The 16,807-nt window shown below is 49.7% G+C and overlaps 4 protein-coding genes and 1 non-coding gene across 5 annotated transcripts, besides 5 other annotated features; 3 read left to right on the top strand and 2 right to left on the bottom strand.

Annotated features, from left to right (window-relative positions):
* Nucleotides 1–310: 310 nt before the first annotated feature.
* Nucleotides 311–336: a microsatellite.
* A 314-nt stretch (nt 337–650) lies between these two features.
* Nucleotides 651–1,200, top strand: NFIA_098340 (uncharacterized protein; the record flags this gene model as incomplete). The annotated part of the gene is made up of 2 exons (XM_001262101.1): nt 651–970; nt 1,035–1,200. 2 exons carry the CDS (start codon nt 651–653, stop codon nt 1,198–1,200), a joined length of 486 nt encoding a protein of 161 aa, XP_001262102.1.
* A 1,077-nt stretch (nt 1,201–2,277) lies between these two features.
* NFIA_098350 lies at nt 2,278–2,351 on the bottom strand. The gene has a single exon. It is a non-coding gene; the product is annotated as a tRNA-Val (tRNA).
* A 2,803-nt stretch (nt 2,352–5,154) lies between these two features.
* Nucleotides 5,155–5,203: a microsatellite.
* Nucleotides 5,204–5,349: 146 nt separating this feature from the next.
* On the top strand, nt 5,350–7,127 carry btgE (putative cell wall glucanase (Scw11); the record flags this gene model as incomplete). The annotated part of the gene is made up of 2 exons (XM_001262102.1): nt 5,350–5,527; nt 5,647–7,127. 2 exons carry the CDS (start codon nt 5,350–5,352, stop codon nt 7,125–7,127), a joined length of 1,659 nt encoding a protein of 552 aa, XP_001262103.1.
* Nucleotides 5,999–6,130: a microsatellite.
* Nucleotides 7,128–7,757: 630 nt separating the features above from the next.
* On the top strand, nt 7,758–8,168 carry NFIA_098370 (uncharacterized protein; the record flags this gene model as incomplete). The annotated part of the gene is made up of 2 exons (XM_001262103.1): nt 7,758–7,979; nt 8,055–8,168. The coding sequence occupies 2 exons, from the start codon at nt 7,758–7,760 to the stop codon at nt 8,166–8,168; spliced, it is 336 nt and encodes a 111-aa protein (XP_001262104.1).
* Nucleotides 8,024–8,049: a microsatellite.
* A 79-nt stretch (nt 8,169–8,247) lies between the features above and the next one.
* Nucleotides 8,248–8,278: a microsatellite.
* A 1,757-nt stretch (nt 8,279–10,035) lies between these two features.
* chs3 (putative chitin synthase activator (Chs3)) lies at nt 10,036–12,251 on the bottom strand (the record flags this gene model as incomplete). Its single annotated transcript, XM_001262104.1, has 2 exons — nt 10,036–10,343; nt 10,394–12,251. 2 exons carry the CDS (start codon nt 12,249–12,251, stop codon nt 10,036–10,038), a joined length of 2,166 nt encoding a protein of 721 aa, XP_001262105.1.
* Between the last annotated feature and the right edge of the window lie 4,556 nt (nt 12,252–16,807).

Genomic DNA, 16,807 nt, shown 5'->3' on the forward strand with positions numbered 1-16,807 from the left:
ATGACTCCTTTGGTTTCCGGAATCAAGCACATTCTGGGCTATCTTCAGTTGGGAGTAAGAAGCAGTATGCCTGGGATAGAAGGTCAGACAGGCTGTCTGAGCAGACAATGATCGCACTGGTCACATGACCATCTGTCTAATCATGTATAATTATGCGTCACTCTTTCTTCCCCCAAGTTGAATACCCATGGTTTCAGGCTACCTTGCTTTTCTAAGCCCTTCCATTCACAGCTTTGATCATTGTGAGAGCTAATATCTCGTCTACGCCGCTAGGTCAGGCTTAGCGGGCCACCCATCTATGTAGATAGTTTCTTTCTCTCTCTCTCTCTCTCTCTCAGAGTAGATAGTTCGAATATCATGCTTTCGTCTTCTTCCATTCCCTCTCACAGTCATGGCTCCTCGTACCAGAACGACCTGCTTCGATACTCGATTGCTCCGCGGCCTAGTAGGCACTACGGTCACCACATATGACCTTGTCTCCGACGGCGCGTCACCAGAATCTACCTCCTGGAAGTGGGTAATCACAGAGAAACTCTCGGAGAGGGCAAGCCCTTTGACAGAACACGATGTCAGAATGGGCCGCGGGTCTTCTATGACTGTTGGCAAATTTCTGTGCCACCTTGGCAGGGGACCCGAAGCAGATAGCGTTCATGCGAATCTACCAACAGATTCCTATTACTGGAACGGAGGACGCTGATCACGACACACTGGCTAGACAGGCCGTTCCCCATGGCGTGTGTGGTGAGCTGGAGTGCTTCAAACTATTGCAGAGTGGAGGCTGTAGCGCAGCTCCTCGCTTCCTTGGCCATGCAGAAAGAATACAAGGAGAGCACGAACTCCTTCCTGGCGGCTACGTTAGATACCTTGTGTGGGAAAAGGTCCCTGGTGAGCCAATGACAGCGGAGTTCTTCTGGGGCTTGGATGACGCCGGACGCAATGACATTCGTTCTAAGTTCCGTGCTGCCTATAAGTACGTCGATGCAAATCCTGGTACGCAGACAGGATAATAACATAATGAAAAGACAGTTACTTAGTTGCGGCGCAGAACCAGGAGAGGCCAGAATGTCGATGCTCATCTTTGATCAGTCCACAGGCAATCTGTACGTCCGGCATGGCATGCTATGTAATGTGTTGGAAATATATACTAACGGATCACAGTCGCATTTCGGGTTTCCGAAGTGGATGGCCAATTTTAAGTAAACCTGAATGGTCAAAGGCTCGTTACGTCGAGTTTGGACTCGCGAAGCCAAGCAAAGAGACAGACTGGTACCTTCACCCGGAAAAATGGGAGTGGTGACCTATCTTGCTGGCACGCAACGGGAAGAGATGCTGCTGTTGTTGAGTATATAGATTGAGCAGTGAAGATACAATTTGATCGAGAACTGCCGGATCTTGCTCCTAGTCAATATAAACTCGAAAATGAAAGCACATTGTAATAAGAGTCCCGCTCTGTTGAACAGGAGATATTGAAGAGTCATATAGTACGCCTAGGAGCCTAGAGCTCAAGCCTTGAAGCAGAGAGCAACGAATAGCTTCTACTGCGGCAAACTACACCTGGAACCTAACCGGGCCAGACCTTATAGTCGCATCGATGAAGAGGTACATTTGCCCAGAAGGCACAAACTAATGCCATTTCTTGAGTGTACGAACCCTAGATAGCGTTCAGTTAGCTGCTCAATGCCATATCATTCTTTTAGCTCTCTGTTTTGTCTGCCTTGCATTGTATGTGTCAACGTCTTCCAACTATCAACATCCAGTCCAAGTACCTTGACGACTGAGCTCCATCCAGACTTCCTGATAATATCGATACTCGATGTTGCTTATAACCACCATGCTCGTTGCTCTGCAGTTTTCGGTGGATCTTCTATCTGAGTACTGCCTGTGTATGTGAAGGGCTTATTGACGTTTACATATGTAGATAAATTGTGACATATCAATCTCTGAGCCGCAGGATTAGCATCATTTTATCAGAGTGCGTGGAAATGACTAGTTGGTCGCACGCGCACAAAGTAGTTGAATTTGATGGTTTCACCCTAGATCCGATATCATATGTCATTCGGGTACTGCTCATGGACGGGGAATGTCCATCAAGACTCAGGTCTCGATTTCGCCCTCTATCCACGAATGAAGTGTTTCTCCCAAGTCAGACCTTACCGGTCATGTTCAAATTGTAGATTGATTATAACAAGAGATACGTTGATGAGGACCAAGGATGATATCATATCATCAATTGAGCAAAACCATTGATCTTAAGATGAAAAGAAAAAGCTAAAAAAATGACCAGTGCCGGGCTCGATCCGGCGACCTTATCGGTGTTAACGATACGTGATAACCAACTACACCAACCGGCCATTGTTGAAGGATGGCTCCGATTTTTGCTACATAGACCAAGCTAGCCAAGAGCAAGCTAACGGGTTGAGAGGCAAGCCCCTGATCGTAGGTTGCCCCTCTTGCCTTTACACACAACCCATCGGTATTTAAGGATACATTTCTATCATTATCTTCGCATCATTCTGCAACGAACATACATGGCGTATAGTCATTCTTGTTATAAAGGTGTAGTATATCAATATATTCCTTTCAATCAATGGATATGTTGTCTGCGGTTGGTCGATGGTCGATTACCACTGCAAGTTTCTATTCACAACAGCCGAAGCTCAAGAGCCATCAACAGAATATTGGCAGTTTGAGACCACCTCTGAGTCCACGACGTAGTGCAATGCCTATTTGGGACTGGCCTTCTGACTCGTAAAGGCCCTATTGAAACCTTGTCTTAGACAACGGCCCTACGCCCGCTAGTGGACGGTATTGTGGCTTTTGTCTCATATGCAAAGAATGTGATTCGTACTCGGTAGATAATTTTGAGTAACAGTTCCGAATAGCAACGTGCTAGCTGCTAGCGAGCCACTGTTCAAAATGCACAGTCAACCGATAGTGACAAGCGCTATCACCCCTGAGCAGTAAGCGCTTGAGCAGGCTGGTTGGTCGAGCCTTCAGGGGTAACCGAAAGGAATTGCTGGGCGTTGGATTTCTGGGGATGTCACCCCGCAGTCTCCAGGACCGTTCTGTCAACTTATGAATTATGATAGGTTAAGAGGCATGAAAGCTGTAGCTACTATGTTTAGCTGGTGCCGCTGCCGAGCCAGTCCAGATGGGATGCTGAATTGCGAGTCAGGGGTTGTACTGGAGAGAACGAGGACTAACGTGCCCACGATCGTGATACCCCTTCTATTCAAAGGGTAGCGTTCGCGTCACGTTCAATAGTTACCTATACTCCACAATTGGCGTCCAGCGAACGAGAGCGTTGGACTTGTGAGATGGCAATCCACATCTCGGTTGTCGGCTTCAGCCCGAGCCAGCTTAGGACCTGACACACCCGCAGTCCATCACACACAATCTGAAATTTGTGCTACGGACACTACTCCCTGTGTATGGAGACTATCGGGTACTGACCCCGAGTCTGGACATAGTCAGCTCAAATGTCTCGTTATAAGCGGAAAGTACCCGGCGACTATTAGGATAGTGTATATCTTCCAAATGTCGATCATCAGAGATAGTAAGACAACTCAAAGAGACAACAGGCTAATAAGATGGAGATTGACTGGACGCCCAAACGGCGACCACGTTGAAGACTCGACGTGGAGCCGTTTGGTTGATAAATGCAGGAGTTCGTCTTGCCAAATAGACACTGCATATCCGAGGGTGGCCGATGCTCAGGTAACGGTCTCGAACCGAGGAATTGAAAGTTTATGTCGGGCAACTGGGCATCGCTGGCCAAGAAGCCATTAGCCTGAGGAGCTATTGTGATAGTACTAAAGTATCCAAAGATAGCCTCGTTGCAATTAGCCGCAAATTCTGTTCATGAGGCATATATCCTAATCCAGACTTCTGAGGATAGTCCTATGGACTAGATGTAGTACAGAGTTTCATCTATTCATGGTGCAGTTAATAATAACAACAGAGGTTGGTAAAGCGGTGGCTGAGGAACTTTCTACATAGTATTCATCAGCACAAAAATAAATCCACACAAAAATGAGCAAACCCGACTTAAATTGGGGGTGGAACGTCCGGAAATTAAAGCTCAAACAACTGCCAATTAAAATCAAGGATGCAGGATCACAGATGATCAATATGCCTACCTGGGCCTAGTTCTGCATGGTAACGAGTGAAATCTCCACATGGCGGCATTAGCGGAGATGAGTGCCTTGCTGTGTTTTGCCGCTGGAACCAGGCTGCCAGAAGATGAACAACTCTCGGTTCCTTTCTCCTAGGAGTTCAAAGTTCAAAATCAGATGCGACAAGATGAAGTCACCAGACAGTTGGCCAATTTTATAATATGAGCTGGCGGCCTAAGAAATGCAATAACAGTCAGATTGCCAAGTCAGCATGTTACTACCAACAAATTGACAATAATACGGACTACAGTGACTAGACGCGGTGACGGGGGCTGAAACAATAATCATAACTTTAGTACCACCAAGCACGAGTCTCCTGAACGGACCAGCCACTGCGATCTATCTTTATTGCTTCAAAGTCCAAAGACCACCATCGAACACTGGAGAAATGTTCTAGATGAAAGGATCTTCAATTGAATAGAGCATAGTAGATGGAGACGCGAGAATAGTTGGATCTTGTTCAAGTGAAAAATCAAAAGAAGAATCATAATAATGACACGGCGAAAAGTCCCTCTTTTTGACCTATGGCCTCTGATTATCGTAAGGATCAGCCTGGTCTAAGCCGAAACTTGACAATGAGTACAAAGGATGATTAGCCAGCGTCGACTCTAATTTTCTTGCCCCTGACAAACTATCCGAGCCGTGCGGACTACCACTGGTCAACTTCCTCTGGGACACCCAGCAACGCCCCCTCCTATTGTTACCAATCAGCATGATGCGGTGCCTGACTATGCTCAATATAGTCTAACAGATCAGAGTAGTGCCTTACACCGCTGCTGCAGCAGTACGCGCTAAGGTACGCTAATGCCCTTCGACTTGCCCCTTTTGGAGTGCTGGTCCCGGGTCCAGAACTAACGAACAAACGTAGTCATCTCTGTACAGAGTAGTCTGTCAGTCTCCAGGGGGTCCCCCCGGCCACGATCATATCAAGTGGGCTTTGGCTTTTCTACCACCCGCTGGTCGCCCCTACTCGCCTCTTTTCTCCCTCTCTTTTCCCTTCTTCCTTCTCCTCTTCTTCTTCTCTTTCTATCCCGAACTTCCTCAAGTCTCTTCCATCTCAAGAAATCAAAAGAGGCCACCGTGCCCCTCCTTTACAAGCGCTTTATTCACTACCGCTTCACTCGTTCAGCGGGCATTCCTTGAAATTTGCAATATCTTTACGTTCTTATTCACCATGAGGGGTGCTATTCTGGCCACCGCGGCCGCTCTTGCAGGTACCGCCATGGCCGATGTCGCGCACATGCGTCGTCACGGCCATGACTCTTTCCACCAGCGTCGTGCTGCTGTCGCCGAAGCTGATGCTACCTGCGGCTGCACCACCGAGGTCGTCACTGTCTGGGGTCCCCCTACCCGTAAGTCTCCTGAAGTTGCGACCGAATCTGATCGAGCTGGTGTTTGATATGACTCAATGCTTGGTTGATCATGTCAAAAGATACAGCGCTTACAGAGAGCCACTGCTAACGTCAATTAGTGATCCCCGTTGCGACTCCCACTCCCAGCACCGTCACTTCCGAGGCTGTCACCACTTTGCACTCGACCAGCACCAGCACCGTGACTATTGTTGCCAGTGCCTCCACTCCCGCGACCAGCTCGAGCCCTGCTACCCCTAAGGTCCCTCTGCCCACTCCCGCCATCACCAACTTCCCCTCGACTGGTGTCTACACCATTCCCGCCACCACTGTGACCGTCTTCGACACAACCACCGTGTGCGGAGCTACCACTACCGAGCTGCCCGCTGGTACTCACACCTACGGTGGTGTCACCACTGTGGTTGAGACCGCGACCACTGTCGTCTGCCCTTACGCCACCGTTGAGCCCTCTGGCACCACCGTGACCAGCGTGATCAAGACCACCACCTACGTCTGCCCTACTCCTGGCACCTACACCATTGCTCCCACCACCACCACCGTCCCTACCAGCACCGTCGTTGTCTACCCCACTCCCGCCGTCATCACTCCTGGTACCTACACTCAGCCTGAGCAGACTGTGACCGTCACGCGTACCGACTACACCTATGTCTGCCCCTTCACCGGCCAGAACGAGCCCACCTCTGCTCCTGCTGCCCCTAGCACCACTGCCGTCCCTGCTACCACCACCGCCGCTGTGCCTTCCACCAGCTCTGCTGCCCCCTCCAGCTCCAGCACAGCTCCTGCTTCCACCGGTGCCGTCGGCGGCCAGATGGGTATGACCTACACTCCTTACACCAAGGGCGGTGACTGCAAGGACAAGTCCTCCGTACTCTCCGAGGTCGCCAACCTCAAGTCCAAGGGTTTCACCCATGTCCGTGTCTACTCGACCGACTGCAACAGCTTGGAGTACATTGGTGAGGCCGCCCGGACTTCTGGTCTTCAGATGATCATTGGTGTCTTCATCAGCAGCACTGGTGTCTCCGGTGCCCAGGACCAGGTTACCGCTATCTCCAAGTGGGCCCAGTGGGACCTCGTCAGCCTGATCGTCGTCGGTAACGAGGCTATCCAGAACGGCTACTGCGATGCTTCCACCCTTGCCGGCTTCATCTCCTCTGCCAAGTCCGCCTTCCAGTCGGCCGGCTACACTGGCAAGGTCACCACCACCGAGCCCATCAACGTCTGGCAGGCTTACGGCTCCACCCTGTGCGGTGTTTGCGACATCATCGGTGCCAACATCCACCCCTTCTTCAACGCCGATGTCTCCGCCGACCAGGCCGGCAAGTTCGTTGCTCAGGAGATCAAGGTCCTTGAGGGCATCTGCCCTGGCAAGGATGTTCTCAACCTGGAGACCGGCTGGCCCCACGCTGGTAACGCCAACGGCAAGGCTGTTCCCGGTGCCTCCGAGCAGGCTATCGCCATCAAGTCCATTGCCCAGGAAGTCGGCTCCAAGTCTGTCTTCTTCTCCTACTTTGATGACCTGTGGAAGGAGCCCGGCCAGTTCGATGTCGAGCGCTACTGGGGTTGCATCGACACCTTCAACTAAAGCGCGGGTTGAGCTTGCGTTTTGAGAGAATCTAGGGAGGTTTGGAGTTAATCTCAATTTTCTGTCGGCCCAGGATATATCCTTTCATTTTTTTGTGTGTTCGACGACAGTTTCCACCTTATACCATTCTCAATGTACCTCCAAGTTCCCATAGTAGATATTAACTTTTTATTTCATGTCTACCCCCTGGGCCAACCGACTGTTTCTTTGTGTATTGTCTTGTATATGCAATTGATACATACTGATTTGTATCTCCTGCCCAACTTAACGTAACTGTAGCCGCGATCAGTCACATCCATCCGCATGACTATTTCCAGATTTAGTGATCCTTCGAAGCGGGGGTACTACCCTGGTGCCCATTCCTCTCTATCTTATCATCCGCCAGGACCCCGCCCTCGGCAATTGTAAACAAACGTAACAGTTGGATAACACTGCATTACCAACAAGCTTAATCTACAAGTACAAGAAGTAGGAACCCATATCCACCGACGGCCATCATCGACCGACCCAAACTGCCCCTCATGGTATCGAGTATCCACCCTCTACTAGCGACTGCACTGACGAATTAAAACCCACCCCTCGGCCTTATCCTTCCGGATCACACTCACATTCAGTTCTTGTTTCTGCGATATGGAAGCGGAAGAGGACGAGGAGGCTGCTGGCAAACAGGTTGCTAACTCGGTTCCGGTCCATCAGCTTCATCTTTCATCTGGTGATGCCGCGACGCATGAGGCAGGGAGAGGGGACCAGGACTTGACTTACCGCGCCCGGGGCACAGACGAGAGGGACACAGCAGTCGTAGGCGTTTACGGTCGCGTTGCCGCAGGGGAAGCCGACCTATTTGGGTCAATAGTTAGCTTGGCGTGCGCAAGTATTCGACAACGCGGGATGAGAGGATGAGAATGAGAATGAGAATGAGAATGTGAGGGACATATGTGGGAGAGGTGGACTTACGCCGGAGCAGGACTTCTCAGCGGAAGGCAGCGCCACGGCGGCGGAGAGGAGGAGGGTAAGCGAGAGGAGACGCATTTTGGACGCTGAACAGCTTCGAAGTATACCGAAGGGAAGTCGACGATAGGTACGGTACGGAGGTTCTCGGTAAAGTGGATGATCGATGATCGTGGCGGTTGTGGTGGTGGTGGTGGTTGTGGAATCTGTGTTGCGTGACTTGTCAGATTGTAAGGTATCCCTTGATAGGTAGCTTTTACCAACGGTGGTTGTGCTTAAGGTGATTGTCTTCTGCGCCCCCTTGCAAGACGGAGTGCTACCTAGCAGGCTGGCTGTGGCTGCTGGCAGGAGGAAAGGGAGTATTCATGACAGGGTCAACGTACGTACCTTCTGAATGAATCCGATCGACGCACGAGTCTACAAAACACTCTACAGCAGTCAACTGTCCGGAAGTAGAACTCAGAACAGAAGAACGTGGGAGGCTGAGCAGAGCAGCAGGTTATGTACCTCCCCTGTCACACCTGGACCAAGAGCCGAGCGAAAATCAGGAGGTCGGGCTGGTGCGACAATGAGCCTGCATACGGTACCTTCCTTACTCCATAGGGAGGCAAGCATGGGCTGTCTCCGTGCCTGTCTCTCACCCTGTGCTCTGTATTTTTGGAAACGAAGCAGCGACCTGAAACACAATCAGCGGGATCGGCTGTTATGCTGTTGATCAGTGATCAGTGATCTGCACGACGGCGTCCGTACACCTTGTTATTGGACGCCGGGGCGCTGGCTGTGGGTATTGTGTGCTACCTGTTAGCTGTCGATGACATGAGATGGATACTGGGTTCTCCATACCAAAGACGAATGGCACGGAGTTGTCTATATCCAGGGGAATCATGTAGCCTGAAGGTTGGATTGTTATTATTGCATGGCTGGTGGTATACCCTACCTTACTCGTATGTATCAAGTTGACTACGCTGTTCATATCTGGATGGCATTAGGCCACATTATATGCTCGAGCATGATTCCGAGGACTGACGAATACTCCTCGTGGATCCGCTCTGTTGCCTAGACTAGTTGGTCATTACCCACAGCATGCTTGCTCTGATGCAGGCACAATGACGGCAGGGATAGTAGCTCGATGTACGAAGGAGAATCTGACTCGTATATACAAGATCATAGGTAGTCTTGAGAACGCTGTATTGGGAATGCCTGACTCTTTGTACATCGGTTAAGCTGAGTGAATGGTGCATCTTCATCTAAGAGAACCGCCACGATCATAAGTCCCAGCATGTCCATAATGACATCATATCAAGTACTGGCACTGACCAGGGAGATCGATTGCACTCAATACTCCAGCTCGTCACCTACACTACGTATGGCTCCAGCCGACTAGTGTACTGACAATTCCCAAATTAGCATTGCACATCCCTAATACCTGCCTAACAGACATCTCAAAGACCTCCAGGTTTATGACTTGTCGAATGGTTCAACAAAGTGATCAAGCATCATGCACAATGTTCAAACGCCCAATGAAGCCCGCTAATTAACTGTACAGCATTGCCATGCGCCGAAAATCAAGCACCAGCGATGGATGAGGGAAAGTAAAGATCGATGGCGACAAAATGCTTGCAAGAGATATAGAATGACGGTAGAGCTCATCCGCTACTGGAAGTCTCAAGGACGGTTCGTGGTACATGAATAACCAATGACTGATAGGATGCAATGTTTGTTCGAGTTCCATAAGTGCGTGGTTCAAACAAGTGTTCGGCTGCCAGAGCAGAAAAATGGAAACCCCACAACATAGCTGTAATGATGCGCGCTAAACGCTGTAACCCTTGACAGAACCTCAGGCGGCAGTCAGGGTCGAAGAAATGTGTATGTAGAATCCGCATTATGTATTAATCCCCTAGTGATATGGAGAATCGACCGATGGATAAGGCTTGTCGTGAGTACTGATCGTCATGCTTTTTTAGAAAATAGTAAACCGTTTAGATTTGCCAGACTTTCCGGCATCTGTTCCATGGATTAGCTCGAGGCAGCACGAAGGGTCGTTGAACGCACCTAGAGACTTCTGATTCTCTTTTTGCCCTTCTTTTCCATTCTGCGCAGGGCTCCTGCCCTCGGCGGCAGCTCGAATCGTGGCAATCCGATGCTTTGCGCGTTCGTCGCCCTGATCCGCCGCTCTCACGTACCAGACGTTGGCCTCTAATGGATCACGACGGCAGCCAATGCCCATCTCTGTAAAGTATCCGATAGCATATTGCGCTTTCGCCAGTCCTACGTAGAGAGTTAGCAAATTAACCAGTCGAGTCCGTGTGTGCACATACCGAGTTCTGCAGCTCGCTTGGCCCACTCATAGGCCTCGCCTTCGTCCTTCTCCAGAACAGGCTCCGCGCCTACCAGGTACCAAGCGCACAAGGCCATCATCGCCAAGACATGCCCGCTTTGTGCGGCATTGGTATAGAAGTGGATGCTCAATGCCGGGTCTCGAGGACAGGCTAGTTTGCCATGCTCATACGCATCTCCAAGCCGATAGCTCGCCTCGGCATGGCCCAGGTCCGCCGACTTGGTAAACAGCTGAGCTGCGTAGGCCGGATCAGGAAAGACATCATCGCCGAATCCCGTTTCGTGGAGGAGACCGAGTTCGTAAGGCGCAGAGTTGTACTGGGCGTCGGAGGATTCCGCCGCTCGTTTCAACCATTTAATGCCTTCCCGATACCGTTTGCCTAGACCCATGTCGCCCGCCAGACAGGCCTTGGCCATGCGCAGCATGGCCCCAGGATGATTCTTGGAGGCAGCTTGGCGGTAGAACTGTTGTGCTCTAGCCGCTTCTACCCTGGTTCCCCAGCCGAATTCATAACAGAGGGCGGTACGGTAGCATGCCTCGACGTGACCATGCTTGCTCGCGGCTAAGAACAGGGGGAATGCTCGGTCATAATCTTCCTTGCCCTTGCTGAAGAGTCCGGATGCATATCCATCCGCCAAGTAGTACTGCGCAAACGGATAGCTACGGTCGGCCAGACGTTGAAAGATCGACTTGGCTTCCTTGAGGAGACTCTCACGAGTGATTCCCGCCGCTTTTCGGCCATACACTGCGTCCTTGCGTGCTTCATGATCGTCCGGCGGCATTTCCAACATCGCGTTGACCATAAACACGGCGAACTCGTACTGTACCGCGGGGTCGTCCGTTTTCTTCACATTGGCAAGATACATATCAAAGGTCTGTTTGTGGCTGAGCAAGGAGGCATTGTTGCCCACCCAGGATTTTAGATGGGAGTTGTCCAGTTGCCCGGGGGTCGGCCCTGGCTGAGGATAGGAGGTGTTGAGGAGATCGACAAAAGAAAGTGGACGGACATCGGGGGACGAGGAGTTCCTCGGTGAAGTGCGTGCATGAAGGTAGGGAGAAGCACCGGGCGACAAGTTCCGACCATCGCCTCCCATGTCCGAGACGAACGAGTATGTCGAGTTTGGCCGTGGTATACCATGCCGTCTAGCTGAGAGATGCCCGTTGGAGCCGGACAGATTCTCGGCCGAAGCGGCACCAGATGGCGACTTGAGCGCGACCTTGGAGTTACGATAAGGCTGGTGATGATAGTGCAAGGGCTCGAAGTTCTCGGGCCGAGCCTCACTGTCCAAGCTGCCCCGGGAGGAGTTGTTCTGGCTACCACTGGGAGCTGCAGGGTCTGAAGAAGGCTGGATAGGACCATTCGTCTCGTCTTTGAGCTGGTTGTCTATGACAGACCAGGAACCGCTGCTAGCTGGCGTATGCCCGGCTCTCCTCGATCCTGGGGCTGGTGGAGGGGCGTAAGAGTCTCGGCGTGGTGGAAACGCCCCATTGCTGTTCTGGGGATTCTGCGATTGATCCTCAAGCGACATATTGGCTAAAGCAGTGGTGGGAATAGAATTCCCGGCATGACCGTTTCGAGTACTTTCGTGTGCCATGTTGGACGATTGCGGCAAATTCATTTCTTCGTGAATATAGACCGGCGGAACTGGAGGATATTCATTCTCAGATCGAGAGCCGGGCAAGGCCTTGCGTGCAATGTGTTGTGTGGCGCGCTGTTGGGGTATCGACCTGGGGGTTGATTGACTCTGAGACGGCGAAAGCGGGGGAGATGATCGAAGATAGACCGGGGGAGGGGACGATATAGGTTGAGGGTATTCGCCTGCTACCGAGCTTGCCATTTTCCCCTGAGAGACAGATTATGTGGCGGCAACGATAGGAGACAGGATTCCTGTATTGCCGTCTGTTCAAAAGACTGTCAAATCGATCTGGAGCGAGGGGTGATTGAAGATGGAGGGGGCTTAGAGATCCGACGGCATCGAGACTTGGTCAAGCGAATGTGCAGTAATCGTGAAAGATGGTCGGACTTATAATTGCGTAGAATATGGTGCGAATTGCAGTGATAGCGACCGAGTGAAGACCTGTACTGTGCCCTGGGGATGAAACCAGGATCGTGGAGAAGTAAAGGGTCAACTGGAGGGGACTCGGGGTTGGGTCCACTGCCTCGCAGTAGTAGTAAGTACTCCGAACCTGTCAACAGCAGGGAGAGGCTGGATGGTTGGATTTCCGTATATTTGTCTCAGGATACAGCACGGATGAGGTGAAGACGCAAATCCGAGAGTGTAGTCTGAAGTTGAAGCTCGAAAGCCAAGTGAAAATCTCAATTGCCTGACTGAGCGAGGGATTCTCTACTTTTTTTTGGAGAGGAGGAGACTCTCAGAGAGATGCACCAAGTGGGCGAATATGAAGAGTCCAACTCCATAAGTGGCTCTAGTCTGATCATTAGCTGCGGCTTTAGACCGGTTCCGCCCCGTATTGATCTGGGTATTACATTTACCTGTGGACGGTACCTATCTTAGGCAGACACAAGTATTATTTGGTTCAAAGAAAGCAGCAGAAAAGAGTCATGAAACCCCCACCTGAGGCACAGTGGAAATGGTCATGTGGGATCGTGGTATTTTTCTCCCTCTCTAAGCTTGAGCTTGTCTTTCTCCTTCCATCTTGCTTTGGCTGGAAACAGATCGAAGGTGGTGTAAAATCACTGGACTCGTTAAATATCCCAGAAACATCTGAATGCTAATTTCTGTTTCTGGATTAAGGGTCTGTGAATTATTGTTTGAAAGGGATAGCAGTATTATTGTTACAGAGCGCTAAGAGCCTTAAGACTAGATTGAAATGCAAATATTCCTCCGTCGCTTACGGAGAACATAAGCCTGAACCCCGAAGATTTTAGGCTACAGGGGCAAAAGTAGTATCGGTTGAATAACCTGTATTATACCATGGTATTAGTTATTTAAAAAGTAGTGACATATCGATACATAACGTACTAAAAAAGACAGCTGTCTCTCTGGTGGCAGTGACTCCGTACGGAGTATGCCGTGCCGAGTGGAGGTAATCCTGCGAAGTCAATGATTATCACATACCAGCCAATAGTGTTGAACCTTCCTGACATCCGCCCGACTGAACAACTAAGGGGTCTTCCGTGGCTTCATTTGTTGTGTCGAAGGCAACCAGGGTATGATGAAACAGCAACGTCAAAGGTTGTACAGAGTTGCACCATGTTTTTGATCTTGTTTTAACCGCAGATTACAACTTGCTAGACACTTAAAAAAGCAAGGAATGATGGGGTCCCCATGCGCAAAGTCGATCTTGGCGATCGCATTAATCAAGACATTCACATAACAGCAACTGGAGATGAACCTAGCCAACTCGCTAGAATGCGGCTCATCAGTCCATACCCAAAATAACATACAGACAGCCTGCGACGTGGAGCTTTCATAATGACGATGCTCCAATCCTTGCCAAGTCCTTCCCCAAACAATATTCGCGGAGCAAATCGAAGGTTTAATGATCCTGGTCTTGCTCCCGCCCATCTGATGTCAAAGTCGAAAAGGATCCGCCGGATATACAGTTCAGAAATACTCCCACGCACTGAGGCTTTTTTTCACCTACCTTCCTCTTGAGAAGTTGCAAATACTGCGAGGGTGAGGTGGAAATAGACCTCCTCACCGTATTCTCAGCCGCCCCGTATTTCAGCCTCAGCCTTGTCATCTCCTACACTTTGCCCTAAGTGGACCCTCCAGACATTCTTAACGAAAAGGACATTGGTCTTAGCATCGCTTAAAAGTGCCGAAAGTGAGATTCCGGTGATGTGTCTCTGGAAGCTGAAGGTCCTAAGTCAAAGGATACGATAACAGTACTCTCGTTTAGTATCGCTTACGTGCGATGAGTCCAGGTAGAGACGAGAGAGACCTATATATATATAATAGTCAATTTACTCCCTACATATCAATGCATTGTCGTCTACTTGACAGCGTAAGTGTGGAGCATAGTACCGCAGAATATATGATCAGTATCATGGCATCGGACTCACCGCGTTGTGTCGGGTGCTCAGTGCTGGACCACGGACCCGAGTTCTCCACAATTGATGTTCCGAAGACAATGAGCAATAAGAGCGTCGGGCAGCCGTGAGGATCTGTAATGCAAGTGTCAACGTCCAAGTTCCTGAGAGCCATACCTGCTATTGGAGAGTAGAGAGTCAAGTCAATCGATCTCATGGCGCTACTCAGTACTAACGACTGCGGGATCGATACACTGCATGTGAGCTCTTTATAAACCTTAGATCATATTCTGATATGATCCATAGAGCCATGAGAGCCCCGACCGTTTGGTAAAGTCTCGAGTCCTGAGGATTGTTCAAAAGAGAGGAGATAGCTAGTTATATGGAGTAGACTTTAGAAAAATACAGACCCTTGAAATGTTCTGTATGTGGAAACAAATCCGTCCTTTATACGGAGTAAATACCAAGCTGTAGCACCGCCACAAGGCCCCTGAGTTAGGCGTTGATAATAGGAATATGTAAGGTAGACGATGGTTTTCAGAAAGGTACTCCGTACAGGCTGGACAGTGTCTAGGCTTTACCTATTGGAATACTATTAGTCACATAGCAGATAAAATTCTGCGACCATCATACATGAATAGCAATACGTTGATAGCATGTAATGTGTAACAATCAACCAAGTCAAGTTCTCAATGATGTGATGGATTGAGATCTGGCAAATACTACTCCGTACGGCGAACATGGGCATGGTTCGGAACCCAGGCCGAGCCATTGGGTCAGGCGGATATTCCAGACATGCGGCCGAGACATTTTAGGTGACCAGGGTACCTACACAACTGCATGTACTTCATATGGTAAAGGAATCTATTCTATCTCTTATTTACTGCGCGGGCATGTATAATGATTTCCTACTTGAATTTGCATTGAAAAAATATCCGCTGGCTTTGACAAAAATTGTTATCAGGGCGACAATGGTTTTTTAGCATAGATGAGCCGACAAGCTACACGCTGGGCTGTTCTAACTATGTGGTGTATCCAAAAATAGAATACTCCCGTTGAAGTGTCTTAGATGTCCCAGTAGGAGTTCAGTACAGTTTTACATGCATCAGGTCAATGCCTCAGACAACGTGTCTGACGCATGGAGCATTGATGTTGTCTCCTTCCAATACTTCCTGCGCGTGGTGGAGGATGTCTCAGCAATGAACTACAGAGATAAAAGGCGTCTCCAGCAAAGTCCAGGATCAACTCCGTACTCGACTCATGCTTCAGTGAGCTGGGGAGCGGTGACCCTTAGAAATTTCAATTTTGGATCATTTGAGGAGCAAGGACCAGGGAAACTCCAAATGACCCGCCTTTATATGATTGGCTTGACACCTTTACGCTATCCCATATATGGCTAGCTTATATTCCCTCCAATGACAGAACCAATAAGCGCTATGGTAAGTTGACCCTTAGCAGACCATTAGAGTCACTAAACCTAAAGAAGGCTTAGTAATAAAAGATTGCCCCTAGCGACGGAGCACATGGCTCTTATTTGTGTACAATAATTGGAGAAGCCTGCTCAGGTCGCAGCACTACTGCCTCTAGCCCCTGTTCTGGTGTCTTGATTTCAGAAGAAGCAGGTGGAAAACTCCAGCATGACTTTTTTGATCATTTCATGGCTGTTCATTTGGCTAAATCTTCTGATTGACTGCGGGTGAAAGACGCTTGTTTTGGGTCTTAAATAATAATATAACACAGTTCGCAATCTCAAGGTTGATTCCTTGATGCCCGTTGAGTAAGCAGGCAAGGGAGAATATCTATTGCAGTATTGATCATACAGAACAGGAAACAGTCGCATACCCACAAGTGAAAGCGCTTCATCTTGTACAAATAATTAAGGTTGCTCCAGTTTCCAGCGTACCCTATGCACTGCAAAGGACTCTCCCATTTTCCCTTTAGTAGTGTACCATGGTGTAGGTCCTCTCCGTCGGAGTGGTCGGCCGTATTTTTCTTTACCCCTTCTCGGTCTGGCCAGCCTGCTCCGCACCGCACCATCTTCGATCGCCTGCCATCACTGTCCCTCCATAGTCCAACCCTCCAAACCTTTCCAGTAATCTCTTTTCAGCACGGGGCGCTTTCTTCCCAAATTTCCGCTTCATTCTTTACGCTACATACTTCCACCTTCGCTCTCAACTGCGGTCCTCAATATGCTGTCTTGACCGGCTTCAGTCACTCGCTTGAATAATACGAGGACTTTTGATCGGGTCAATTCTCCCGCTTTCTGTCAGCACCGATTATCCTCAGCCCTCGCTCACATACGACAAACACGATCGTTGACAACGTTCGACTTCCTTGTTGGATTATTCGCTTTGCGTTATTGTACGACTTCAGGTAGTCGCTTATAGTATTCAATAG

The sequence above is a fragment of the Aspergillus fischeri genome, genomic scaffold (genome assembly GCF_000149645.3).
Source record: "Aspergillus fischeri NRRL 181 1099437636262 genomic scaffold, whole genome shotgun sequence".
Lineage (NCBI taxonomy): Eukaryota > Fungi > Ascomycota > Eurotiomycetes > Eurotiales > Aspergillaceae > Aspergillus > Aspergillus fischeri.